The sequence below is a fragment of the Doryrhamphus excisus genome, linkage group LG5 (genome assembly GCF_037039965.1).
Source record: "Doryrhamphus excisus strain RoL-2023G ecotype Guam linkage group LG5, RoL_Dexc_Guam_v1.1, whole genome shotgun sequence".
Taxonomy (NCBI): domain Eukaryota; kingdom Metazoa; phylum Chordata; class Actinopteri; order Syngnathiformes; family Syngnathidae; genus Doryrhamphus; species Doryrhamphus excisus.
Genome location: NC_136361.1, coordinates 24,652,616 through 24,679,747, shown reverse-complemented (window position 1 = coordinate 24,679,747; position 27,132 = coordinate 24,652,616). Strand labels below are relative to the sequence as shown.

The 27,132-nt window shown below is 46.2% G+C and overlaps 1 protein-coding gene across 3 annotated transcripts in view; it reads left to right on the top strand.

Moving 5' to 3' along the window:
* cdkal1 (CDK5 regulatory subunit associated protein 1-like 1) overlaps nucleotides 1-27,132 on the top strand; it is a 140,131-nt gene that overhangs the window by 94,163 nt on the left and 18,836 nt on the right. For 2 of the 3 annotated variants that reach the window (XM_058052923.2, XM_058052924.2), the window contains exons 11-12: nucleotides 3,088-3,268; nucleotides 9,387-9,449. In XM_058052923.2, coding sequence (XP_057908906.2) covers nucleotides 3,088-3,268; nucleotides 9,387-9,449 — 244 coding nt within the window. The remainder of the gene's footprint in view (nucleotides 1-3,087; nucleotides 3,269-9,386; nucleotides 9,450-27,132) is intronic. The other variant, XM_078790949.1, reaches the window with a different exon arrangement.

The window sequence follows — 27,132 nt, the reverse complement described above, 5'->3', positions numbered from 1 at the left end:
TATGTTCTTTTCTGTCTGATTTTAACAAGGAGCGTATCAGGCATCGTTCATTAGGATCCCACATCACACCTCCAGCACCCTTAGATCTCGCTGAGACGGGGGTGTCAAAATGGCTGTGTGTGTGTGTGTGTGTGTGTGTGTGTGTGTGTTTTACTTGCAGCCTCCAACGCCACCTAATCCACCAAAGTCAATCAGCATATATCTTTGCAGTGTTTTGTCTCCATGTGCTGCTTTGCTACTTTTTTGTCCAGCTCTGTTATGACTGTTCCAAGTAAAAAAAAATCCTATCAAATAAAAATCACTGGCTGTCAACCCCCCCCCCCCCCCACCACCAAAGGATACATATGACAAATTAAAGAAGCGCCTTGAAGATTCACTTTGCTAACTTTATTTACCTCCCTCCCACTGAATAGGAACATGCTCGTACACTCGAGTGACAAGACCATTACATAGCAATAACACATTTATGATTTATTATTATTATATGTATATATCATAACATTTATGATTTATTCATGTATGCTTACTTTTTGGAAAGATTTATGTAGTTGTGTCCCATGAGCTTCACATGTTATTTAAATGTGACTGATACAAGCCACATGATTAGTGTTATTATTGGGGGGGGGGGGGGGGGCTGCAATCTTTACCAAGCATAATTGGCAACGTCCCAGGATCATTTTTACAATGAACTCCTTTATTCCCCCCGGATGCTCTACTGTCTTTACTGTGTACGCACATTTTGATTCCTGCAGATGTTTTATGGCAATTAGCGTTAACTACCCCGAGCTTCTGGAGCAATTCAAATGGAAAACATAAAGAATAGAATAATAATATTAATAATAATAGAATTAATAATAGAATAGAAATGGAAGAAACAGCAGCTTCTGGGACCAGCAGAGAATATTGGAAAAAAAGATTGGAAATTGGCTGTTTGGTCAACTCTCTGTACATTTTCTATGGTCTCTCCGTCTGTGCAAGGTCTCTCCATCCATGCATGGTCTCTCCATCCGTGCAAGGTCTCTCCATCCATGCATGGTCTCTCCATCCATGCATGGTCTCTCCATCCGTGCAAGGTCTCTCCATCCATGCATGGTCTCTCCATCCGTGCAAGGTCTCTCCATCCATGCATGGTCTCTCCATCCGTGCAAGGTCTCTCCATCCGTGCAAGGTCTCTCCATCCGTGCAAGGTCTCTCCATCCGTGCAAGGTCTCTCCATCCATGCATGGTCTCTCCATCCGTGCAAGGTCTCTCCATCCGTGCAAGGTCTCTCCATCCATGCATGCATGGTCTCTCCATCCGTGCGTGCATGGTCTCTCATGCATGAGTTTTCCTGCTTTTTCCTCCCACATTGCAAGAACATTTTCCGGCCTGTGAATGCTGAATGGTGATTTGGAGGGTTCCACTGTGATATGTTGAGCCATATAAATCTTTTTTCATGTAGTAGTTATCAGTGAAATCAGCCGAGTCAAGGATGTTTGTCCCCACAGGGCAGTGATTAATATTAATGACCATCAGCCGATTGGAGACTATCGATAGGTCAGAGGTTATCAGCAGGTTGCAGATGCAGGAAGTTCATCTAATTAAAGATGCATCATGCTGTCGATTGCTGATACATTTTCTTTTCTACTCGTAATGTCTTTCTCTAGACGTAATATCTTTCTCTACTCGTAATGTCTTTCTCTAGCTGCCAGCCTTTCTTGTGTTAGCACGAGTGAAAAACATCACAGACCGAATCACTTCCTTTCTTCCATTCCTTAACATATTGAATACGCTACGTTGCCGCGTCATGGCCGAGCTTATAGTATGGAATATGGCGCTGCTCTAATCCCTGGTTGGACTTGTTTTTATTCAGAATATTGCAATCATTGTGTAATGGAGATACTGTTCAGTGTCTGCCTGCAAGTAAATACCTTTTTAGGTGGAGGAACCCCAACAAACAAGTTGCTACTCATGTGGGAAGATCACAAACCTCACTTTTATTTTTTTCTTTCCGCATCCTAATGTGCTTGAGTGCTGTGGAGATGTGGAGATGTCCCTAATTAGTTCTCTAATTCTGCTCCGGTTATTTGTTGAACTCTTGGTACAGTTTATTGCTGATGGAGCCAGACAGAAATAGAAACGCTCTTTCCTGCCTCAAAATTGCTATTCCACTTTAGGTTGGGTCTCTTCCAAGCAGTATCTTGGTTTGATGAATGGATTAAGATTCAGATAATAATCTGTAATGTCCATATGTATAATCTGTATGATGATGGATATAACCCCCATATGTATAATCTGTATGATAGATATAACGCCCCTATGTATAATCTGTAACGCCCCTATGTATAATCTGTAACGCCCATATGTATAATCTGTAACGCCCATATGTATAATCTGTAACGCCCCTATGTATAATCTGTAACGCCCATATGTATAATCTGTAACGCCCATATGTATAATCTGTAACGCCCATATGTATAATCTGTAACGCCCATATGTATAATCTGTAACGCCCCTATGTATAATCTGTAACGGCCATATGTATAATCTGTATGATAGATATAACGCCCCTATGTATAATCTGTAACGGCCATATGTATAATCTGTAACGCCCATATGTATAATCTGTAACGCCCATATGTATAATCTGTAACGCCCATATGTATAATCTGTAACACCCATATGTATAATCTGTAACGCCCATATGTATAATCTGTAACGCCCATATGTATAATCTGTAACGCCCATATGTATAATCTGTAACGGCCATATGTATAATCTGTAACGCCCATATGTATAATCTGTAACGCCCATATGTATAATCTGTAACGCCCATATGTATAATCTGTAACGCCCATATGTATAATCTGTAACGCCCATATGTATAATCTGTAACGCCCATATGTATAATCTGTAAGGCCATGTGCATGGCAGTGGTAGAGTGGCTCATTTGGGTCAGACGATGGTTCTTCTGAAATCCGGTGTTGCCGTGCATCCAACAGCAGCCTGGTCTTGGTCAGCCTTCCTCGTGTTCGTCAGTCGTTGATTGAAAGGTGGTGCTAAAGTGGGCGTCGTCAAACACTCTTCTTGTCTTTGTCCCCGTCTCAGGGTCCCAGGTGTAACAATTGCCACAGATATCATCTGCGGTTTCCCTGGCGAGACGGAGGAAGACTTCCGAGAAACGACAGACCTGGTGAAATGTTATCGATTCCCCAGTCTCTTCATCAATCAGTTCTACCCCAGACCAGGGACACCGGCGGCCAAGATGGAACAAGTGCCAGCTCATGTGGTAAGTGCACACCGGAAGACACCGGAAGACACTGGAAGACGGTTATTTGGTTCTTATCACTGCTGGCTTCCCGATGTTGTGTTCACCTCGCGTCTCATTTTACCTTCTATTATGCAGAGGTGAATTCTTATTTTCTTGCACGTTTTTACACTGAAATGTTTAAGATCATCAGACAAATTGAAGTATTAGTCAAATACAACAGGCTGAGGAAGAGGAAGATGAAATATGACTAATTAATAGGCTGTTGTCAACTGGCCCTATTGTAAATAGCAATAAAAGGGTAGAAGATTGATCATCTGGTCGGTATCCAATAATAGATAGATATTGATACATAATAGATAGAGCACATCACGAGGCTGACAACAGCTCCGATCTCAGCCAATGACAAAGTCCCTTTGAATCCGAGTATGGAAGTTTGCAGGGCGAGGAGTGATGTGTGCTTATTTCAGGTAAGACGTTCCCGCACGTGTGCACGGAAAGATATCGGAATTACACACTTGAATTTGCATGTGGGTTAAGAGGAAACACACGCCTGCCTCTTGTCATGTGAAAATCCCAAAATCCCGCTCCAGTTCTGTCGCGCTGCTGCAACTTCCATGCAGCTTCAAATGTTGCTAATCCCGAAAGCTATCAAAAGACAAACTGCACTCTTACTGTACGTAGTTGTTATTTGAAAGTCTTCATGTGCGGATGCCTTACTGTACGCGTTAAAGCCTGCTTGGGACCTCCACGTAGAAACTACCTGCATGGGATTTATTTGGGATTAGCGGATCTTCTGACTGGAGGTGACAGGAGGAGACATCTGTCAGTCCAGCAGGTCTCCAAAAACCTGCTTGCGGCTCTTGTAAATGCCCATGGTTTCTGCCACAAAGAAGAGTTGGAGGTCAATCAGTGCGTTTGGAAAGATATCGTCTTTGAGTTCAGCACCAGCTCGTTGCTTCTTAAGATCCCGGCCTCTCCTCCTCTCCTCCTCTCCTCCCCTCCTCGGAGACTCGCTAAAGATGCATTACCTCAGGGCCTTGGCACTTCATTTGGGATCATCTGGAAGCAGCTTTTATGCAGGACTCGGTGGTGAGCAGCATGTCTACCCCTGCTTGGAGTAACCTCAGCGGGCCGCATAATTGATCAGGTTTCACGGGAACCTTAACCACGAGCGCCCGCCGGAGTTCTTCTTTTCTTTGACCTTTCTCCTCCAGCGTGACCTCTTGCTCAGCCCCTTCCGTGTTCCGTTCAGATGTTCCTGGCGTCTACGCCCTCTCACTCTTTACCATCAAAGTGTTGACACGTCTCTTTCATGTGCTGCGTCTTCATAAGTCATTCCCTTTGTCCCCCCTGCACTTGATTCTCCGCGGAGAAGCTGAGTGCGTCTTAGAGGGATCAATCCCAAGGCAACCGCACAGCTGCTGCGCTTCTTATCTTATTCTCATTCTTCCCGCTCGCTTTTCTTCCTCTCCCATCCGTCTCATCCGACTGCTATTGTCAGGGTGGAATGTAAGCCGGCATCTCTCCAAGCGTCCTTCCACAAGCACCGCTTTGAAAGTTAGACGTGGAAAAATGCAGGAGCTTGGAGAAACTGTTTACAAGAGATGTTGGAAACATCTTCCCCGACTTTACTTCAATACGTTTCCTGCCACAAACTCGTCATGGCCGAATCACTGATCATTCAATGCACTCATAATTCATATGCATTTCTTCTGAATAATTCATATGCATTTCTTCTGTAGCGTCGTCCCTCGCCGCTTATATACATCTCCATGTCGGTGTCTATCTATATATATATATATATATATATATATATATATATATACAGTATATACAGTATGTGAGACCGCCTGCACGCTACGCTCCTCCTTGCGCTTCCACTTCCTCCTTGGGTGGAGCGCTTGAACATGTGGAAAACACGCCGAGCTCCCATCAAACACACTTCTGACATGAAACTTGAAAGCAGCGTTGCTTCTTGCTACTCCTTTGGGCGTGTGAACGTGTCAATTACAAATTACAAATTACAAATACAACTCACCTCTGATCTAAAATGTCAAATCCAAAATTGCAGTAATGTGTAGTATTTCTAGTAGTTACTGCGTTAAATCTCACTGAAGGCTAACTAAACTGTGTGTGACGTTTCATATTTACATTCTTTCTTGTTGACGTCCATGAGGCTGTTGCCTGATGTTGACCCCCCCGTCCCCATGTATCAGATCACTGGGCCAAGCTGTTACATCATCAGGCAGCAGGCACCTACACGTACACGCACGTGCACGTGCACGCGCACACACAGCGACGTCTGGGCCGGGTGACGTCCGGCACTGTGCTTTTAAAATACCAAATGATGGCGAGATGAAGACATGAGCAGCATAAAGACGACATGGGCGTGTCCAGATTGTGGGCGTGGTAACGTTGATACACGTATGCTGTCCATCCGACCTGCACTGTCACTTATGAATTATTGGATTCCTTATTTAGACAGTTATATTATTTCTTGGTTAAGATGTCAGAAAACAACTTGAAAGAAGGAGAGATTAACTTGATCCGGGCCCTTCCCATTTCTGTAAGGTTGCATTGTTGGCTCAGCACGCCGCATGTTTGCACTGCAAAAAGAAGCCAAAAGAGCTCCTAATGTCGTCCATGCACCGTTTGGTTAAACATCAGCAGCACGTAAGAAGGCTGCCGGTGATCCACCAGGCGTCGGCCACAGGCTGATCAATTAGGACGGCGGTCCAAGCCAGGCCGCTAATTAGGAGACCTGGAGACGGTCCAGCCGTGAGGAGGTCCAGGTGCTTTGTGGTTGTGTAAATGATGGCCTATTGTACTCGGTGATATATGAGAGAGAGACGCACTGAGGGCCGAGCCCAAGCAGATGGAGGGAAAATAAGACCACTGGGATGGAGGGAGAGAATATAAGGAAGTGATGCTGTTAGCTTGGATCTCCATAATCATCCCCAGGTGAGCAGAACTTAGCCTTGATAAATGGACTTGCTCAATTGAGTCTGTGGGGGGTGGGGGGTCGGTTTGAATGCAAGAAAGAGTTTTGAGTGAGCAGCTGCTGAAGCGAGCGAGGATTGGGGGTGGGGGGGGGGTGATGGTGAAAGAGATGAGTTGCTCCGGTGGGGCCGCGTGTATTTAATTTCCCCTGACCGTAATTGGTTAAGGACTCCATTACCCATGAGGCATCCATGCAGCTGCCGTCAAAGTAAAGCAGCTGGCCGGCTAGCGGTAGCTCCATTTCCGAGCGCGGCCACCATTCATCTACACCAGCACGGACATGAAAACACATGCAGGCCGGTCCCAGTGCAAGCCTCTCCTCCAACACGTCCAGCATCATGGGAGGTGATGGTGGCTGACCAGAGGCAACAGGCATCGGGGGGGGGTGATGCTTCGGTTGCTGTCTGGGGCCAGGTGGAGCCTGCACGTGATGAATGAGTCGGTGAAGATGAACATATTGTGTTTTCTTTCCTCGTGAGTTTTTGCTGCCCACAAGTATCCTGGAATCCGTGTATTACCTGGAATCTCCCTGGTTTACAAACTTGGATGTGCTAACATGCTCGTACACCTTCATCACCGACCTTCTATGCATCAGCAATCACAGCACGCCACTAATAGATCAACGTCTCCATGGACACACTTTGAATCCGGAACCAAAACAAATGTGACTAATGTTGGAAGTGTCATTGATTTGGTCTTGGTGGTTTACTACTGCAAGTACCTAAACATTGCAAATCATCATGAGGCTTTCGACTACAACTTTATACAGTATCTCTGACTAGTGTAGAAGTTACGAGATATATATATATATATCTGTTTGGGCTTTTGTTGGATCCACACAACATTGTGATGTTGACGAGGTTTTGCCACCTGGTCTCTGGTTTCTCGAGTGACTTACGGTACTTATGATTAGCCTTGGCAGACGTTGGTTCTCCGTGATGAGATCCAACGCATCATGGGGACCATCATTGGCAATCGTGTGAGATCTGCACCAAAAGTGTCATTGATGTCTTCACACACGCGTGTGCCGTGTTATTTGCGGAATGAGGATGTTTGGAGGTGCTGTTCGTGTCTGCATTGTGCGTATGAGTAGACATCCGTGTCATGTCACTTCCTGTTAGTCACGGCATCTGTCTCCGAGGCAACCACCAGATGGATGTCACGGTGACAGCTACTGTTGTCCATCACGTTGATAGCAAATCCACAAAAACCCACCCGGGCTTTGCATTGCTGTGTTGTCACTGACGCCACGTCGGGAGCATCCATCGAGTTGTCTGGCGTACGGACGACAGTGAAGCAAGCACGCCACTTGCACGGCTTGAGTTGCTAACATGGGAATTGTTACTCGTGAAAAGAATGTCGAATGTGCACGTGAATCCATCACTTTGAGAGAATTCAAGAGTGAAAGAAATAGATGAACTTGAACATTTCCACCAAATGTGGTCCCAATCAACCCAGGCCATCACGTGTCCCATGGATGGACAAGGTTCATTGAACATGTGTCATGCTGAAATCTGCCCGTGACAGATTTACATTACTTTGAGAGGCTCTTCTCCAACTTCCATTTGGTGATGGCAAAGGTCACGTTATTAAGAAGGAGTCTCCTGCACGTTCCCAGGCGGTCATGCTGGGTTTTATTCCGTATTGTCTGTCAGTTTGAAGTCCACGGTGCAAACCCATGTGTGAGTCGATGTAGAACCTTAAAGGGGATTGAGAAATCCTAACCTGCGGTTACATCTCTGTTGGCTTTGGCAGTCACACTGGTGGGATGAAGGGGGGGGGGGGGGGCACGAGCAGGCAGAATGCTTGTGAGGAGAGATGATGAGAGGATTGCTCTCACCTAAGGTGCTCCAGGCGGATGGAGTGAAGAAACCCAGGAAAGGGGAAGGTTGGGGGAGAGGGTGAAGAGTGAATAAGTATGAGTTCTCTGTCCTGGGGGAGGACTAGAAGGGAATAGAATAGGGCAGAAGTGAGGCCTACGGGGGGGGGGATATGCGGAGAGGCAAATAAAAGATTGAGAGAGACCGGTTTTGAGCCTCTGGAGAGCCGCTAGACTGAGGGTGCTATCGGGATCCAGGTGAAGGCTAAGAAAGCGAGAGCTAGATGAACATGGGACGTAATTATCGGATCGGATGGTCTAAAAGAGCCTTGGGTGACGGAGCTAGAGAGCGGCCATTGGGAAGAAGTTATGTGTGAAGACAGGAACCGAGGACTTGGCAGCAGTCGGTTCCTTCTAGAACCGCTTTCACCAAATGGCGGACCTCGGTGGGCACCTGGACCCGGTGATGGCCCTTCACGGACACGGGACCTGTAAGAACGGTCTTGCTGACGGACCAATCGCAGCGACAGTTTGCTGGTGTTTCGGTTTTTGTCTTCTCCCCAAGCGTGGCTTTGCTCCCGGTGGCGACCCCACGAACAAACCATGGAGGGTGAAGTTCCAACCAGTTGCCATGATCAGGATGCTGGCACAGGATTGGGAATCGGTGCCCAGATGCTACATTGGTCTGCCGGGCTACACGTACAGCTCTTCATCCTCTCTCCCTCCTGCAGGGTGCGTCTGTCTTGAAGCTGAAACTGTAATGATGGCGTGTGGAGGCAGCGTGACCGTAGGTTGCCTGATCCCGATGTACCAAACTGAGGACCCGTAGGTCATCAGCGGCGATGAGAATAGAGCTGGAGAAAAAGTGATTGTGGTTGCTAAGTCCCCTTTGGCGATGGCGGCATATACTGTACATACATCCCTTCTTCCCCACAGCCAGACGTCAGCTAATCAGTGAGCTAATTAGGCCTCCGTGTAACGTGCGTCAGCTTCGTGTCACTGATTGCATTAACAACCACCACGTATCAAACAGTCACGTTTCGGTCACGTGCATCTTTGCACACTTTATGCAATCCCAAATGTTAAGGATGGAACTTCAGCACAAAAATGTATACATTTTGTATTTGATACATAATTGTACCATTGGAACACACTATTGGCTCGCATACGCCCCCACTGGGCAGGAAACGCACCGCACGCCATGGTACGTTATCCGTTCCCCACCAGTGTTTGAGTGGCATACTCAGCGTGTAGTGATGTATGTATGTAGAGGTTTTCCTGACATGTTGTTCCATGTTTGTCTTTTTGTTCTCACAGAAGAAACAACGAACGAAAGAACTGTCTCAGCTCTTTCACTCCTACAACCCCTACGACCACAAGGTAAGAATGCTCTTCATTTGCACCATTCTCTCAGCTCTTTAGATGTTCTCTTCTTCATCTTCAACATCTTCACGTCTTCCCTGATGGGCCTCAGAAGAAGCCTTCACTTGACTTTTGATGCGTCAGTCACCGGTCTGGTGTTTTCTTGAGGACATCTCTTGTAGCAATACCGTGGATAGGAGAGCCTTAAGTGTTCCTGATTGCAACAGGACCCCTAAAAACCTGGTCTCCTTGACTGCAAATGATTCTTAGCCTTTCTGCTGGGTGCTCCACCATTGAACTCTACAATATAGTACTGCATACTGTAGTGACATGAATTGAAGTGAAACGGTACATACAGTTTAGCGTACAAGAAACAAACATCATCGAGTGAAGAAGGTGAGCATGTTGCTCATTTCTTTCCAAGATTCATTGGCTTTCACTGACGCCCTTTGGCAGCAATAATGGAAATGGGAGGAGTTTGTTCTCTGATGAACATTTGACATTGATAAACATTGATAATATGATAAACATGATAAACATGTGACGTTTAAAAGCCAGGAAATAAAGTAGTATGGGTGCTAATGAGACCAATATCAATAGGATGTATATAATCATTTATAATAAATCTCAATAAAATAGTAATATTAGTTTCATACGTGCATTTTCTGTATTCTACCAATAGTGAAAATGGCTGAGTTAGCACATTGCCTGCTGAAGATGCAGCAAGCATCCAAGCATCTTCTCTGAGCTCCTCTCAAGCAGCCCACCTTGTGAGTGGGACCATGTGTGCCACTTTCTGTTGTCAGCATGTCTCCAATACACGTATGATACTGTGGATAGTATTGTGGATGTAGTGGATATAGTGGATGTATTTATTATACACCATGCACCCTCAGCCAGTCGTGGCTTGCTAATGGGACATGGGAATGTCATATGCGGAATCATCGCAGTTGGCTTCTCACACTGAAGGTGTGGAGCCCCGCCTGAGCTGGTGAGTGTTGTCACTGCTGTCCTTCCATAGAGAGGAAAAGCCAGTGTCTTTTTGTTAGTTTCTTGGCAGCAGCCAGTTGCATTCATGAACTATATTTGGATGTTCTGCAAAATGAAGGAATGGATGATATTTATACTTTTTATACTGTATATCCAAGCTCGGCAGACAGTTACCAGGCTCACAATAAAGTATCACAACATTTCCTACAGGTAGTGTGTACTCCATGTACTCCATACACAAAACAAAGGTAAAAGACCACAAATGTTTTTCACTTGTAAAAAGAATGTGGGAATGCTCCTATTCCATTTCCAGAGATAGGATTCCTTGGTCAAAGATCTAAGGTCAAGCATGAGTCCTACCAGACCCTCGAAGATGTCCATTGGCTGGTGCCCCGTTGGGGCCAATGGGCTTTTGTTAAGCTGCATAGCCGTTAGATAGAAATAAATGAAGTCTGATAACATCCGTCATGTAGCATGAAACCGGGCTTATAGGTTACATGAGGATATTGTGTCCGCACGGGTCACGAAGGCTCGGGATAAATTGGTGTGTTCACGGCCATTTCGGCTAATATGCGTTCAGCAAGGCAGGAAAAGGTCATGAATAAAGACTGAGGTGCGTTTGTGGGGCTTTAGTGCCTCTAAGCTCCAGGCTAGCAACCAAATGAAGCCGTGTTTAATGAACTAATTGTTGTTTTATTACCAGGATTGTCTTCACCTTCCACGGCGAACGTGAAATCACAACAGAGGCAAATGTGGTCTTTCCATAGACTGACTGGTATTGATATTGACACTCGATGGGATTCAGGAAATATTAGCTTCATTCTTCCTTTATTGGCCCCTCTGTCATCCTGCCATTGACTTGCTAACGGCTTCTACATCTGAATGCCACCCTCAGCCTATATATACGCTTTTATGTACATGAAGCGTCCCCCCCCACCACCCCACGCCCCCCGGCGTGTGTTTTAAGAGTCACACTGTGAGCGTGCGTGCCACCGTGTGTGTTTGTCGTGATTAATGTGAAGGATCCTGTAGCCAGATGGTGCCCACCACGGCCATCCATCAGCACGGGAAGACCACTGGGCGGGGTCTGGCAGGGTGCTTCGTCTGGGGCCGGTGCCCCGCACGCGGACGCGCGCTTCACTACGCTACGCGCTCTCTTACACGCTACACACACACCATACACTACACACACACACACACTACACACGCAGACACGCACTACACTGCGCACTCTCTCTTACGCACTACACAATGTGAATGAGTTATTATTATTATTATTATATTGTAAGCTAACCAGGAAGTGGTAGCATTGTTATGGGAAAACAGAGATGGATGTTTTCCGTGCTACGATCCTTTTTAGTGTTTTTTTTCCTGACTTCATCAAGGGAACATTTGAGGTTGTCAAGCTTTTGTTTGTCCAGACTCCTGACAAAACGTTCTCGCCAAGCCGGGAGAATAGCGTAGGCGTGTTTGTTACGCTACATGTAAACACGCCACACGCAGACCGGCACCTCTGCATCTTTACCTTCGCGTCCCTGAAGGCTTGGCCCTGCCGGGTCAAAGTGGGGGGACCGGTTCCGCAGAGCTTATGACGCCCCCTGCTCCCGTCATCATCTCCCGGGAACGCCCGCCCGCCCCCGCCCACTTGCATTCTCCGTGCGCTGCAAAGGCCTGAATGACGAGAGTGACAGTTTCCCCTGCAGCAGGAAAAAGGGACAAGCTGTCAACATGGACCGTTGCACCTGCTCAGCCCCCCCGGGGACACGAAAGAGGGAGAGGGGGAACACCAGGGAAACAATGCAGGTTCCTGATGAAAGACCAGAGGCAGAGGCGGTTAAATATGTGCCCGATAAGAAAAGCCCAAAACAGAAAAGGTTCAGGTTTGATGACATCCATCTTGGCCTCGCCAACGCTGACGTAATTATGGTTTGTCAGCGCTAGGAAAGAAGCGAGATGTTAATTAGTCCAACAAGACCCCCCCCCCCCCACATCTCTCTTCATATTTCCAACAATTAGCGTTGTGATTTTGCCTCCTTTGGGGGTCCTAACGACGTTTATTTGAGGGATGAGGGATGTTTTCAAGCTGCCGCTTTCTGTCGTGGGAAGTCAACCTGCGTCTTTGTCAAAGTTGACATTTCTCTTTTGCTGCTAATTAATTTCCTATTTGAGGAGACAACACAAAAGTGATTAGTTTCCCTGCCATTCCATTTGCTGCTTTAAATATCTTGCTGTTATTGTTATCAATTATTGGTATTTTTCTCCTTAGCGTTCACCTCGTTAGTGTCAGCCAACTAAACAGCCGCCATTCCCTTTACTCTCAATTCCTCTCTGGATTTGGGACGACTTTGGTGCTCCTTAATGGAAACGTGCCGCTTGGGGACCATCAGGGGACATTTTAGGGTCCAGGCCCGGTCCAATGAATGGCTTGTAAAAGTGAGACATTCTTCTTTGGCTTTACTTCTTGTACTTCTGTTCCTGTAATAACGTCCTCTACACGGCACCGTCCCACTTCCTGTTTGATCAAAGCCGACGCAGATGCAACCAGACGTCTTGCGAACGCACGTGTGTTTGTGTGCCGTGATGTTCCGCCCACATGGCTGCCTTGCTCGGCAAAGACGTGCTTGTCTCTTCTTCTGCTGTTGCACAGCACACTTCCATCCGCTTGGATACTCGCTCCCAATCTGTCAACGTTACAGGAGGGATTTATGAAACACATCCGCATCCGTGGCCCGGCTAATGTTCCCACGTGGGCACGGGGGCCTTGACTTCATGTGGAACCAAATGTTGCGTCTTCCTAATCTGTGTGGCTCCACTTCGTGGCTTCATTGTGTTGTCATGCGTAACGAGGTCTAAACCAGCGTGGCTCAACGTTTTCATTCTCTGCCCCTTTTCCTCATTCCGATCACGGGGGGGGGGGTATGCTTTGCCTATCCCGGCTAACTTCGGGAGAGAGGCGGCCACAAACAGCCATTCACCTTCATGCCCGTGGTCCCATACGCCCTAATCTACTGTGGGACACGACAACCCCAAATAGGGGTATGGCTTTATTGTCTGCCTAATTATTTCTCTGCCCCTAATTGCTTAGGACCGCCCACCTCCAGAGAGATGGAAGCCCTCCTGAACAAAATCAGTACAATCTAGAAGGAAATTCAGACACATTGTCTCAAGCTATTGACAGAAAAGGTTTGACTTTGGTTGCTCCTTTCTGCCTCGCCATCAGAGGAAGTCCTCGCTCATTCAGACTCGGCCTTTATGCGAGCCCAAAAACACGAGGGACCGATGAACCATCCGGCTGCAGTCGTTATTCATCTCACTGATGTTGCGCATGTTGTCGGATTGGCAGCTGCTTTCACCCCCTTTCGTTCAGCGTTCAAATCCCTGTTTCACTTTATCACCGAGTTGCACACGCCGTGCCAAGACGGCCAAATTACTCAGCCAATATCTGCACGATTAATTCACTTGGCCTTGGAGACGCAAACCGCATTGCATTTCTTTGTTAGCCACTTCAGCTTCTCATGAAGCAGGCTGGGGGGGGGGGGCTTATCTCCTCCAGTGAGCGGACACGTGTTTACATGTTAACTGCATTTTACATCTTGCATCGCTTATTGACTTGGCTTTGTTGCTGCGCTGCGTCTGCGTGAACCCGACACTAATTCTAACTTTATAGGTGGTCCACTTGTCTGACGATACTTCAGGAAAATCTTTAGTCAATTTCTGTCTAAGCCGAGGCTACGTTGGCGGCGCGACGACACGTAAAATCAATTTGCTTGAACAAGTGTCGTCTATTGGCTTTGAATTAGCTGGATGTTTACACCCCAACTTGCACCACACCAACCTTACCAGGTCATCAAAACAAACGTCTCCCTCGCTCATGGGGCAAACCACACAGTGGCAAAAGTGTGGGCTGTTTTTGAAGCTGTGGTGGTGGGCTGCATGTCGTGACGCTGCTTTGCATTTTTTTATTACAGTTTTTATGGAATAATCACAACGTTCCTGGCAGCAGCCTTTACGGCATGGAAAGTTGAAGTCTTCTGGCTCGGTCAGCCATCGGGCATCTCCAGCGACCGAGTCTGTGGTCTTTTGCTAACGAACAGTTACGCCACAAGTGCCGGCTTATCTTATTGACCGCAGCTGTGAAAGAAGCCACAATGGAGCCAAGGAAGCTGCACTTTGATAAAGAAGGTCAAATCCACTATTGAACTGACGGAACAACTCGGAGCAAAACACCAAGCTGGTGTCCGTGTGGGCGTCGGCTTTTCTTTGGCAACAATCAAGTGTTGAGTCAAGGTAAAGGTGACAGGAAGTGTTCATTTATCCTTTCCTTCATCGTGTGATCATCATCATGGTTTATTGCAGTTAATGTGTGTGGACGTGAAGGATTTGTTCAAGGAATACAATCAAAATACTTCCATCAAGTTCCAGCCTCCATGGATGCACGGATGGGTTCCGTTGGATTGGTTTCTGAAATATGTCCCACAATGAATACAAATGATGTAGAACCTTTTATATTTCTATTCATAAGTAGCCATGCATGCCGTATTGTGGACTGTTTCTATGATCAGCAGATAAAAGAATTCTTTTCCCAGTGAAAAACCGGCTCAGGTGAATTCCCGTCTCCATCACGTCCTCACCTTATCTAACCAGGCCGGATAATTACGGCTATTTATTAGCTGCAAACAGCCAATTAACAGCCTCTCAGAACAAGCCACCGCGCTAATCTACACGCAACACATGGAGACATGACGCCACCGAGGATCAGGGCAACGATACAAACGGGGGGGGGCAAGATGCTTTAGAACGGGGGCTTCTTCTTCTTCTTCTTCTTCTTCATCCTGACTGACTTCAATAATCAGAATCACTTCATCACGTAGCCTTTTCTTTCACTTTAACGTCAACTCGTGTTAGTCCCGTGTTGTCCATACGTGTGTGTTGTCCATGCGTGTGTGTGTGTGTGTGTGTGTTGTCCATGCGTGTGTGTGTTGTCCATGTGTGTGTGTGTGTTGTCCATGTGTGTGTGTGTTGTCCATGCGTGTGTGTGTGTGTTGTCCATGCGTGTGTGTGTGTGTGTGTGTTGTCCATGCATGTGTGTGTGTTGTCCATGTGTGTGTGTGTTGCCCATGCGTGTGTGTGTGTTGTCCATGCGTGTGTGTGTGTGTGTGTGTGTGTTGCCCATGCGTGTGTGTGTGTGTGTGTGTTGTCCATGCATGTGTGTGTGTTGTCCATGTGTGTGTGTGTTGCCCATGCGTGTGTGTGTGTTGTCCATGCGTGTGTGTGTGTGTGTGTGTGTTGTCCATGCGTGTGTGTGTTTACACGTGTGTGCAGGTGTAGGAGTTAGTCAATGCTGACTAAAGCGACAGAAAGCAGATGTGGATCCACTTGCCTGAGGTGTTTTTCCCCCAGAGATGAACAGATAAAGTATAAAGCGAAAGCTCTTCATCTTAGTCATGCTTAGCAACGGTATCCTCCCGAGGAAATGACATAAAAGGCATAAAACTTTATTTTCTAACTCTGACTTGATTGAGGGGACATAAGTATTTGATGCCGTACCAACCAGCAAGCATGGTCCATGAAGCGCGACAATTAGTCCAGTCCTCGGGGGAATTGCTCCTGATCACAACTTACAACGGGCTCTTGCCTTAAACCTCTTTGATACATTTGTCGACCTGTAAAGTACCGGAATGGGACCACCAAAGACCACCGGCAAGCTTGGGGCCAAAGACACTATTATTGTCAGAGGGTTAGGGTTAGGGTAGGGTAGGTTAGTCACTTGGAAATGGACTAATGTCGCCCTAGCTCTGGAGCTCCATGCTAAATTTCACCTGACAAAAGGGAGGGATTAGTCCAGAACTACCAGGGAGGAACCGCTTAGTGGTCTCAGTCACCAAGAGAACCAAGTAGCGTCAATTGCCTCACAAAGCAGATAGAAGTACATTTAGACCAAACACCGGAGATAGACGTAAGATTGATGGCAAGGGAAAATCACCAAAACTCTTCACTTTGAGTTCCATTCCGACTTCGTGTTTGAGAACCAGATTTTTGGATTTGTGGATATTGGTCAGAGGTCGTCAGCCACACAGCAGGGAGTCATTGATCAACAGGAAAAAGTCAGTCAGGTGTGTAAGTAAGAAGATTATGAATAATAGAGCCCAGAGAACAAAACCCTGCGGAACGCCAGTATGTTGTTTGATTTGGGCAGAAAAGATGATTAAATGTGACTAAGATTTGGAATGATTTCAACTAAATAATCCCCTTCCGGCCTTGACTTAGCAGCGAAAGTATCACTAACATGCTGTACAACACCGCCACATCAGTGGGTGTGGCCCGCCGCATCAGTGGGTGTGGCCCGCCGCATCAGTGGGTGTGGCCCGCCGCATCAGTGGGTGTGGCCCGCCGCATCAGTGGGTGTGGCCCGCCGCATCAGTGGGTGTGGCCCGCCACATCAGTGGGTGTGGCCCAGGAAAGCCTGGAAATAATGCGCGTCAATAACACGATCGTGCAACAAGATATTCCAAGAATTTTGGTTCTGCAAAATAAACACTTGAATGTCTGCTTGTCACCTTCTCAGTTCACTTCTCATTTCATTAATATCATTTCATGAATATTTCATTATCTCATTTCATTAATATGCCAGTTATCCGTCCATCCACGTGTTTGTAAAAACACAACCATACGATGCACGGGAATTGTGGAATAATAACCATGAGGTTACATTCATACAGCATACAGTGCATCCGGAAAGTATTCACAGCGCTTCACTTTTTCTACATTTTGTCATGTTACAGCCTCATTCCAAACTGAATTAAATTCATCTCTTACCTCAAAATTCTACACAAAATACTCCATTATGACAATGTGAAGAAGGTTTTTTTTTTTACTTTTTTTGAATTTATTAAAAATAGAAAACAAAAAAATCACCTTTACATAAGTATTCACAGCCTTTGCCATGAAGCTCAAAATTGAGCTCAGGTGCATCTTTTTTCCACTGATCATCCTTGAGATCTTTCTACAGCTCAATTGGAGTCCACCTGCAGTAAATTCAGTTGATTGGACATGATTTGGAAATATAACTGTCTATATAAGGTCCCACAGTTGACTGTGCATGTCAGAGCACAAACGCCAAGCATGAAGTCAACAGAACTGTCTGTAGACCTGCGAGACAGGATTGTCTTGAGGCACAAATCTGGGGAAGGATACAGAAACATTTCTGCTGCTTTGAAGGTCCCAATGAGCACAGTGGCCTCCATTATTCGTAAATGGAAGACGTTTGGAACCACCAGGACTCTTCCTAGAGCTGGCCGGCCTTCTAAACTGAGCGATCGGGGAAGAAGGGCCTTAGTCACTCTGTCAGAGCTCCAGCGTTCCTCTGTGGAGAGAGGAGAGCCTTTCAGAAGGACAACCATCCCTGCAGCAATCCACCAATCAGGCCTGTATGGTAGAGTGGCCAGACGAAAGCCACTCCTTAGTAAAAGGAACATGGCAGCCCGTCTGGAATTTGCCAAAAAGCACCTGAATGACTCTCAGACCATGAGAAACCAAATTCTCTGGTCTGATGAGACAAAGATTGAACTCTTTGGTGTGAATGCCAGGCGCCATGTTTGGAGGAAACCAGGCACTGCTCATCACCAGGCCAATACCATCCCTACAGTGAAGCATGGTGGTGGCAACATCATGCTGTGGGGATGTTTTTCAGCAGCAGGAACTGGCAGACTAGTCAGGATAGAAGGAAAAATGAATGCAACAATATATAGAGATATCCTGGATGAAAATATTGCTGCATTCATTTTTCCTTCTATCCTGGCTAGTCGAATAATGGAGGCCACTGTGCTCATTGGGACCTTCAAAGCAGCAGAAATGTTTCTGTATCCTTCCCCAGATTTGTGCCTCAAGACAATCCTGTCTCGCAGGTCTACAGACAGTTCTGTTGACTTCATGCTTGGCGTTTGTGCTCTGACATGCACAGTCAACTGTGGGACCTTATATAGACAGTTATTATATTTCCAAATCATGTCCAGTCAACTGAATTTACTGCAGGTGGACTCCAATTAAGCTGTAGAAAGATCTCAAGGATGATCAGTGGAAAAAAGATGCACCTGAGCTCAATTTTGAGCTTCATGGCAAAGGCTGTGAATACTTATGTAAATGTGATTTTTTTGTTTTCTATTTCTAATAAATTCAAAAAAAGTAAAAAAAAAAAACTTTTTCACATTGTCATAATGGAGTATTTTGTGTAGAATTTTGAGGTAAGAGATTAAATTAATACAATTGGGAATGAGGCTGTAACATGACAAAATGTAGAAAAAGTGAAGTGCTGTGAATACTTTCCGGATGCACTGTATGCTGGATCATAAGCGTCCCTCTGGGGGCAGCCATAACTGTGGTTTGGTCCTGGTAAGAAAATGTTGCGTTTAAATCAAAAGTGGTCTGAAGTCCTGTCAAAAATGACAAATGAAACGTTAGCACCTGTTCCGCCTTCTCCATGGCTTCTCTTTGGAGTTTGAAAGACTCGGAGCCATCAAAGAGCCGAGTTGTAGACGCTTTCTAGTCGCGTCTTCCATCGTAGCCTGCAATTTTTATACAGTCCCTCGCCTGTGCTTGTACTCGCTGTATTTCTTTGTTTCCCCCCCACTGCTGCACATCCCCGAGTGTTGATGTAGAAGAGCCCAGACTTGTTGGAGCGACTCGTTTGAAGTCGCGCCAGTGGAGGGAAAGAATGGACGTAGCCATTTTAAACCAGCCAGACACATCAGGGATTTTCTCTTTTATTTGACAAGAGCAGCTTGGTTTTCCATCCTGGCTGATTTGGTGCCGTCAGAAAGGTAAATAAAAGGTGAAAAGTAAAAGGTGAATGGGTGCGGATCAGTGCTGCCAGATGGGAAATGATCTTGCCAGAAAGTTATTGTATTTGCAGGAAAATGATTTTCCATCTGCTCCAGTAAAACATTAGTTACATTATTACAATATCAAGGACACTGCATGCTAATAATGCATTTTAATACATTAAAATATACTAACAGCATGAAGCTGCAACTGTGAATATGTCAATATGAGCTAGCTAACAGTGCATCATTGGGACCTACCTAGAGGATGTTGACTACAAAGCCTAAAGACTAAAAAACTATTATTTGACATCCATTCTGTGATCATGCATTAAGTACACCGATAGATGAGAACACGTCATAGTTACAATAACTTGCCGACATAATCGCAACGTGCATTGATTGATTGGTGCATTGATTGATTGGTGCATTGATTGATTGGTGCATTGACTGATTGGTGCATTGACTGATTGGTGCATTGACTGATTGGTGCATTGATTGATTGGTGCATTGACTGATTGGTGCATTGATTGATTGGTGCATTGATTTACCGTGTGCTGCTCCCGTCAGCAGCAGCATGGAAACAGCGACACTTGCGCTCATTGCGATGGCTGCGTCTTCCAGCACATGACTTGCTAAAAGATGCTGACAGTAAATGAGCGTCAAGTTGAACCTCTTCCCTCTGTGAGTGACGTTGAGGCGAGCGGCGAGTCAAGTCGTGTTAGACCACCAGATAAATATCATTTTCAGCTGCAATAATAACAATAACGCTGTAGCTTGTTCTGCCAAGTCTGCTGGCATTTTTTGGAGTTTTCATTGTCAGGGCTTTAGGGTCAAAATGGGCAGGTCCCAATGACATGCATAGTTAGCTAGCTCATATTAACGCCCTTACTCCCGGTAGAACGCACACAGAAGCTTTCCTATAAAGCAGCTTTCTTAAAGCAACAGTAGACAAAGCGTTTGAGCCTTAGCCTTATTTGACCCTTACAGTATTTTTAAACCCTTTGATAGATCCCCGTGGCTTTATATGACCAGGGTCACCATTGAATATGGATTTAAACATGTCAATAGCGTAGACCTGATGGACTAGGAAAGCAGAAGCAGAATAAGGATGATTTCTCCCCATCTTGTTCTTCCTTTTCTTTTTTGTTTTCTCTTCATCAAGCGTTCATCCCTCTCATTTATTTGACACCATTTCTGTCAGCGTGAGTGTGTATGAAAAGGTAAGCGCAGCGCCCCCCAGGCTTGTCAGACAACGTGATGACACGAAGCTCCAGCGGTTGAATGAAGGCGGTGAAGATCAAACACTTTGATGGACACGCGTGTACGTGCGTGCGTACGGTACTTTGGTGCAGTTGCTTTACACGCCACCAGCCAAACGTCTGGACACCTTCTAACGTTCAATAGCATGAGGACGTGTCTCCAAACGTCTGACAGTACAGCACAGTACAGTACAGTACAGTAGGTACATTGTTAGAACAGCAAGCAAGAAAGAGAGGTGACCTCTGAGTGGAAGTGGCGTGCTGCCGAGTGTCAGCGGGTGCCTTAAATACGACACCAGGCTCCCCCGGCGAATACGTGCTGGAGGTGAGCGATGAGGATTGGTTTTTTTGAAAGGCCAAGAAAGTGGTTGTTGATCCCGATGTTACTTTACGAGCCGTGCATGCTTGGCTATGCACGTGGATGCCGTCATTCAGTCGGTTGACATCCATATTGTGAGGCGCACGGCAAGGTCACGGCGTGATGGCGTTGTTTGGAAAGTGGTTTTTGATTAAGACCAACAGCAAGTCCTCAAGCAAACACTTCATCACGACACAACCAGCAGGGAGGAGGGTCTACATTGTGGAAGGTGTTTCTCCATGCAGAGCAATCATTTACTCAACAGCAGAGAGTTCTCGGCGTCAAGGTGTACTGGGCGAGGGGAAATACATTTTTAGGATCATCCATCCATTATTACTGTACTCAAGAGTTGGGGGGGTCAGAGCACACCCTGGACTGGTTCGTTAAAACTTCCTCTAATGTTCACCGATGCCGTGTTGTCCATGTTAGTGATTCCACTTTCATATTCCTTCTTATGTGGTTGGCCTTAATTTGGGTGGAGGACGGGCCGGCCTTCAGATCGGCCGGCCTTCAGACCTGCCGGCCTTCAGACCTGCGGCCTTCAGACCTGCCGGCCTTCAGACCTGCCGGCCTTCAGACCTGCGGCCTTCAGACCTGCCGGCCTTCAGACCTGCCGGCCTTCAGACCTGCAGGCCTTCAGACCGGCAGGCCTTCAGACCTGCCTGTCACATCCGCAGTCTTAGTCCAGGTCATTTTGCCTTTTTGCCTACTAATCAACTTTTTTTGTCCCCTAACCCTCAAGAGCTACCGTAGTCGTGTATGTTTTTGTTTTTTTTACGAGCAGAGCTAATGGCTAGCCACCATTTTTTATGCGATCTTCAACAGCGGCTGGGCAGCCGACGCCGATTGTGAAGATTGTCTCGGGACGTCCCTAATCAGAAGGGTACAATACGCTATCAGTCCTCACGCAGGACTTGAATGCCACATTTGGCTTTTCAAGTCTCCGTTCTTAGACTTTTGATCAGCTGATGAAAAGCGTTTTGGGGAGATGTCCAGCTCTCTATTTTTGTTCTTTTGCTCCTCTTTCCTCTTTTTACACTTGGCGCTGGAATTACAATCTGCTTCCGATTCACCGGCACGGCATGCGAACACTTCCTGTGAACACTTCCTGTGAATTTCTTCAGGACCGTAAATGTAAACATCCCAGCTATCATCGCAGTCTAAAAGGCCGCTGGTCATGTGATGAAGGCGCAGGGACCCTTGAGCCAAGTGACACCAAGCTGTCTCATGCAGTACTCATATTACTTCATAACCTTTTATGCCAAGCGTGGATCAAACTATGGAGGACGAGAGGCCACTTTGTTCATCTAATCTTCTCTGTAGTCGTTCTCACTCGCCCTGACCTGCGGATGACTAAATGCCCGCTGACATTAAAGTGTGACAGCTCGTGCTCATTAGGGGGTCGATGTATAGAGCTGGCAAAATGGCCGTCAGCTTTGTCGGCCTCATCGGCTACGTTCACCACAGGCGACCATGCCATCGTATGTGTTCCACCCTGGGCAGCAAAGGACGCAGTACAACAAACCAGGTTGTTTCCGCTTGAGCTGAGTCTGTTTTTCCTGTGCATGGAACTCCTATTAACCATCAAAACATGAAGCAACTGTCAAATGGCAGATTGGTTAGATGTTCAGTCGTATCTCGTATGAAGACTACCGTTGCTTTGTTCGCTTACGTTGTTTTATAGATGTGTGCCCCTTCAGACGTTAGACCTGGTACCTGGTACTAACCATGTACCCCCCCCCCCCCCACCCCACGCCTACGCACTCAGGAAGCCTTGCTTTTTATCGTAAGAAGCTGAAATGATTGACCACAATGAATGTCTTCATGCATTGTGTAGTTATTCCAGGTGGAATATGTCTATGGTCACATGTTGTTAGTTCGGCATGAGCACTGCTAAGTAGACACGTCTTTTATTCCAGTCTGATGCTGCCGTCCTTCTGTTTGAATGGATTGAATTTGAGCTTCTTTTTTGCCACTCGTGTGTGAGTGGTTGAAGTCGGCATAATCATGACATTCCAAATTGAAGGCAACGTTTAAGAGTACAGATAAAGTACGAAGATACATACAAGCAACAGTGGCGGTCACAGTGGCAGTTCATCACGTACTATTATACTATATATAATGCATACAGAGCAACTCTCTCGCTCCTTTCTGCTCCGTTCTCCTTGTGGCATGAGGCGTTCAGGCGCACTCGTTGGTGTTAGGTGCTAATTAGTATTCATGTTTACTCGCGTACCCCCTATGATAACTGGTGTACCCATGGGGTACGCGTGGCCCACTTTTGGAACCCATGAGTGCCCCGTAGGTCGTTGCCCCAGTTTGATTTGAAAGGCAGAGCCGTGCGTAGCAGGCTGATTACTACCTGCTCCCTTTCATGAATCTTCACTACTCTGTCGTCTGAACCTGAAGTCATATTCATATTGTTACCGTATGTGAGGAATGACCTCCTGCAATTTCCAGTGGATTGTTGACAAGTTCGATGTGAGGTTTTTGATAGCTCTTGATTGACATGTCAGATAAAGAGCTGCCCGGTCTTGACATTTGACATTTTATCATTCCATCTTCTTCCTCTTTGTCTTTGGGCTCTTCCCTTCTTCCCTCCAGGGGTCGCCACGGCAACCCAATCTCCTCCATCCAATGATGGCCTGGCGTCTGTCTCTCTCACACCAACGACCCTCATGTCCGACATGGCATCGTTATGAATCTGCATATTTCTTCCTCTGCATGTAGTAGGTGCTGCTTACACACCAGCCATGCCGCCATCACTTATGGAATTACTATAGCAAGAACTTTACAATCAGGTCCAAAATGTAAAGGGGGGAGACGGCACTAGAGGATGGGCGGCCTTTTATCCTAATCAAATATTGGGAACACACAATCCTCGTCTTATCCACGCAGCCACCAGGATGGCCTTGTAGCCCGGAATGTATTTTCCTCTTATCAAAACCCGTACATACATTTCTCTCCTGCTAATAAGACGACTGGAGGGCTCGCCTTCAACTGCAATCAAAAGTGTTGACAAGATAGGCTTTCTGCCGCACGTCTGAGTTGCTGTCTTCAGGTGGCCCCCCCAGTAATCACAATCATGCTCACATATGCCGAGGCATTCTTTTTTTCAGCCTCAATTATAGATTCATGGGGGTGTATAGATGTGTGCATTACGTGTTGCTCCCCCCGCCCCCCACCCCCAACACATCCCAGTCCAAGGCCTGTGGGCCCACACGCATAATGGCCAATCATCCTGACCATCACGGCCTGCCTCCCGTTGATGCAGCGGATGCAAACATGGAGGCGCTCCAATGCCAGGGGCTTGGTTCCCCGCAAGCCCTGAAGACACGCACACACACGCACACACGCACGCACGCACGCACGCACGCACACACACACACAATGAATACATGCATTTTCTATTTGCTTTTTTTTTAGAATTGCGGACTTGCAAGGTGAAGCCATTACAGCAGAAGCAGGAAACATATCATAAGAGTATAGAAACCAATATTAAGTTGCTAGTTATGGCAGCGTACCATTGGCTCATCTCTGCGTGTCTTTACCTTCATCCAACCATAACCACAAATCCACGTGGCATCGAACGCATCACCAGAAACAAGGCATGTTAGCTAACATGAACAATGTAGCAGAATGAGGCTCTTCTGTATTATCATTGGCTGTTAGCTGCAGTACAGTACAGTACAATGCAGTACAGTACAATGCAGTACAGTACAATGCAGTACAGTACAATGCAGTACAGTACAGTACAGTACAATGCAGTACAGTACAATGCAGTACAGTACAGTACAATGCAGTACAGTACAATGCAGTACAGTACAGTACAGTACAGTACAATGCAGTACAGTACAATGCAGTACAGTACAGTACAATGCAGTACAGTACAATGCAGTACAGTACAGTACAGTACAATGCAGTACAGTACAATGCAGTACAGTACAGTACAGTACAGTACAGTACAGTACAGTACAGTTAGAGTTAGGGTCGGTAAAGGTCACCTAAGTGACCCTAAGTAAAATGTGGGCTGACCGTTAGCAAGCTGATGAAGATGAAGATGAAGATGAAGTGGTAAAGTGGTTGAAGTAAATAAGATATCTACAAAGCCTTAATTCCTCACCTCCATCCAGGTATGAACGTCACTAATGAAGGATCTGCAGCCGCAAGGTTGAAGTACTTCTAAATCCTACTACTAAATCCTTAGCCTTTGGCACGCGTGTGTTGGGGGGAGGGGGGCTTCGTTTCTGCTGATGAGCTGAAATGAGTGATGCAATCACGTGTGAATGTACTTATGTATTTGTGATCGTGCTGTAATTGTCCAACATGCCGTATTTGTGGATCGGGATGCAGTATCTGTGTATTTCTGGGACTGGTAGCGTATCCTACCACATCGTTATAGTCCCTATTTCCTTGTCTCCTTTTCTGTACAACTATCACTTGTATTTCAAAGGTTTCATTTTTAGCTGTTGCCACGCCAACCGCTATGCAGTAATCCATGTATGGTAACCATCATCAACGCCACGCTCCCTTCACGTTGGGCTCCATGAAGTCATTCCAGCGTACGCTTCATCACCTAAAACCCGGCGAACAATGGAACCGGTCCAGTTCTAAGAAAAAACCTTGCAGCGTGAAATCTCCATCAATCCTGTTTTATTGTTTCCATATTTCGTTAGTCTTCTTTTTCTTCTGTGATGAAGTTGAACAATATTTTTGTCAGATCTTGAGATCTCACCTCAGCCAGACATCTCCATAAAACACCACCCAGTCATGGTCAGCGTGGAAGTACTTTATGAAGTAGCGGTGTCCATCAGTAATCCAGATGGGAATCATTGACTATACAGTAGAGATGGTCGCATGGTGGTCGAGTGGTTAGCGTGCTGGCCACACAGCTAGGAGACCTGACTTCGATTCCCCCTCTCTGTGTGGAGTTTGAGTTTGCATGTTCTCCCCGTGCATGTGTGGCTTTTCTCCGGGTGCCCCCCCCATTCCAAAAACATGCTAGCTTGATTGGCCACTCCAAATTGTCCATAGGTATGAATGTGAGTGTGAATGGTTGTTTGTCTGTATGTGCCCTGGGATTGGCTGGCCACCAGTCCAGGGTGTACCCCCCCCACCCCCCCAACCTTATTGCCTGTCCATATAAAGCAGTCTTCACTTCCCATCTGATGCAGTGAATCCATGCATTAACCATTTAATGTGTATAACCGGCACATGGATGGAAAGCTTGAACAAACCCTATAAATCCATTTATCAAGCAGGAAAAGTAACTCCATGTGTACAATGGGATGTATGTATTACATTTGTATCATCTTAGTAGCAATAATTAGGAAGTAAAACACTATCATCACTAAGCAGTCTTCAGCTTTTCACAGAATACAAAAGGAGTTGTTGTCGGTGATGTTTATGATATCAATGCATCCCTGACATGATGATATATCACCCCACCCCCCACCCCCACACGTGATCTTGTCCTCAGGTGTGGACCAGCAGGATTATCATGCACGGACACGCCCTGCATAGACAATCACATGGAGGGAAATCAAACCTTGATGAGCTTCCTGTGTCAAGTCCATACGGCTTGTGTGTATTTGCATGCCAGATCACATCAATGGCCCTCAGCTAGTGCACCTCCTGCCTTTGAGAGCCTGCATTCCCATTTGTGTTTACTCCATCTGTTGACTGGCGGGCCACCCAACAACACGTCTTTGCACAGTGACGTTCAATTTCCATCAGCATCCACCAGACAACATCACGGTACATGGCGCATCCCACCACATTCATGGGATCAGGAGTTTAATTGCTAATTAATCCACATCATAACGCGGGTAATGACGGCACCGTGGCTTTGAATTTGTAATCGATGTTTTTATCTGTGTCATAAATAAAGCGGCAAGTCGCTCAAACGGCGTCCCGAATCCCTCGTCGTGTTGTTGGCTTTTCAACACATGCAAATAGAAAATGGCAATCCAAACTGATAGGGAGGCCGACTACGACTACGGACTACGGACTACGACGAGGATCTTTTATAAGAAGCTTTAAAAAAGTAACCTTGTGGTACATTTTTATTATCCTCACCGTTATTCTCCCCGTTTCAATCCTCTGACTGGACTTTTATTAATCATGCATAATTCTCCATTACTGACTTACAACTTTTAATTTTTTCGCTTATGAATTCATTCTAGGGTCCTTATCTTGCCTACACACACACACACACACACACACACACACACAACTGCAGTGCACGCTAACACGGCCACAAACACACAGGAGAA